The 1636-nt window shown below is 38.2% G+C and overlaps 1 protein-coding gene across 1 annotated transcript; it reads left to right on the top strand.

The window, feature by feature from the left end:
* Positions 1-439: 439 nt before the first annotated feature.
* On the top strand, positions 440-1339 carry LOC117920724 (vinorine synthase-like). The gene is made up of 3 exons (XM_034838324.1): positions 440-722; positions 829-1051; positions 1165-1339. The coding sequence occupies exons 1-3, from the start codon at positions 440-442 to the stop codon at positions 1337-1339; spliced, it is 681 nt and encodes a 226-aa protein (XP_034694215.1).
* Positions 1340-1636: the final 297 nt, after the last annotated feature.

The raw sequence follows: 1636 nt of genomic DNA, 5'->3' as shown, positions 1-1636 counted from the left end.
GTGAACAACTCTTTCAACCATATCCTCACTACAAGAATTACCATCCCAATTTGTATACTCATCGTAAGACTGATGATGATGATTTTGAACCTCCTCGTCATTCAACATGGAATTGATTATTGTATTGTATATTTGTTAGTAAAAATGTTATTGTATTTGAAATAAAATAATTTTCTTTTATTAGCATTATCATAAATAACTTTGAGCGAATACTTTTATAACTATTTAAATAATGTTAAATATGAGACAATTTTATTTTATTAATTTTTTGAGCTTATTTAATTGTATATATTTTTCTGATAATTTACATAATATTTTTATAATTTTTAAAATTTTCTAATTAGCTTATTTTACGTGTCATCCGATACCAAACTGATACATTGAGACCAATATGCCTCAGGACCCTCCGAGTCAGTGATCGATACCGCGACTTTGAACCATGGCCGATGGTGCAACATTAGCCTCATTTCTATGTGGTTGGACTCTAACCGCTCGTAGGGCTTTTGAAAGCATTGCTGATCCTCTTTTTGATATGGCAACCCTCTTTCCCCCTAGTGATCATCTGCATGTGATCATGCCATCTGGTTTGTTTAGTAAGCAGAAGATTGTAACTACGAGGTTTGTGTTTGATGCAACCAGCTTAGCCACTCTAAAAGGCAGAGCTGCTAAGGCCACCTGCATGAACAACCCGACTCGCATTGAAGCCATCACAGCTCTTCTCTGTAAGTCTGCAATGAATTCAACCAGTGAAAAATCTGCGAAGGCAATGCTACCAAGGATAAAATCCCATGTAGTGAATCTGAGAGAGGATGGTCCCAAAGCTTCCAGGCCATGCGTTTGGCAATCTCTGGCGTAACGCCATTGCTTCAATAGCAGAGGGCAACAACAAGATAGAGCTGCCTGATATAGTTGTTCAGCTGAGGACAGCCACAAGGAAGATCAATGAAGAGTACGTGAGGAAACTTCAAGGTGAAGATGGGCTATCACAGGCTATTGAATCTCTGAAAGAAGTAAGTGAAATGGTGACCAAAGGGCAGGTTGAGTTTTACAGGTCTGGCAGTTGGGTGAGATTTCCATTTTACCAAACTGATTTTGGATGGGAAAAGCCTATGTGGGTATGCACCAGCAATGCGCCTATTAAGAATATTGTTATCTTGATAAAAGCATGAGGTCCGGTGATGGAAAAGAGGCATGGGTATCGATGGATGAACAACACATGACCAAGTTTGAACGTGAGGAGCAGCTTCTCATGCATTTTCGCCCCAACCATATTGCATGTGATTCAAACATTGGTTCAACTCCTCTAGAAGCATATGTCTATTCAAACTCATCATCCTGAAACACGGTCTGTAAATTGTTGTCAGTCAAAGTCATCATCAAGAAGCGTTTCCAAATCCTCCATGCGAAGAATTTATTGTCCGTGCTCAAAAATATACAGAGACCACCTAAGCTTAAAGCCTTAAACTAATGAATAAGAGCTTAAACCTACTTTGTTAACTACTTAACATTATATTAAAACCGTTTGGAGCTAAAGAAATTACGTGGCTCCAAACATCAAATTACTGAAGTTATTAATTCATAGCTTAAATTTTGGGGCTCTTCCTATTTTTGCGATTTGGGCTCCAATTAGAGCGAG

Source organism: Vitis riparia, chromosome 1, assembly GCF_004353265.1.
Source record: "Vitis riparia cultivar Riparia Gloire de Montpellier isolate 1030 chromosome 1, EGFV_Vit.rip_1.0, whole genome shotgun sequence".
Classification (NCBI taxonomy): domain Eukaryota; kingdom Viridiplantae; phylum Streptophyta; class Magnoliopsida; order Vitales; family Vitaceae; genus Vitis; species Vitis riparia.
Note: the sequence above shows the minus strand (reverse complement) of the source record. Positions and strands in the feature narration are given on the sequence as shown.

What these genes read in the sequence shown, in the direction of transcription:
- LOC117920724 (XM_034838324.1), top strand. Translation starts at nt 440, where the DNA reads ATGGCCGATGGTGCAACATTAGCCTCATTTCTATGTGGTTGGACTCTA. An exon ending in AGCCATCACAGCTCTTCTCT is followed by an intron (nt 723 to 828) that starts GTAAGTCTGCAA and finishes CAAAGCTTCCAG; the next exon opens with GCCATGCGTTTGGCAATCTC. An exon ending in GGGCAGGTTGAGTTTTACAG is followed by an intron (nt 1,052 to 1,164) that starts GTCTGGCAGTTG and finishes TCTTGATAAAAG; the next exon opens with CATGAGGTCCGGTGATGGAA.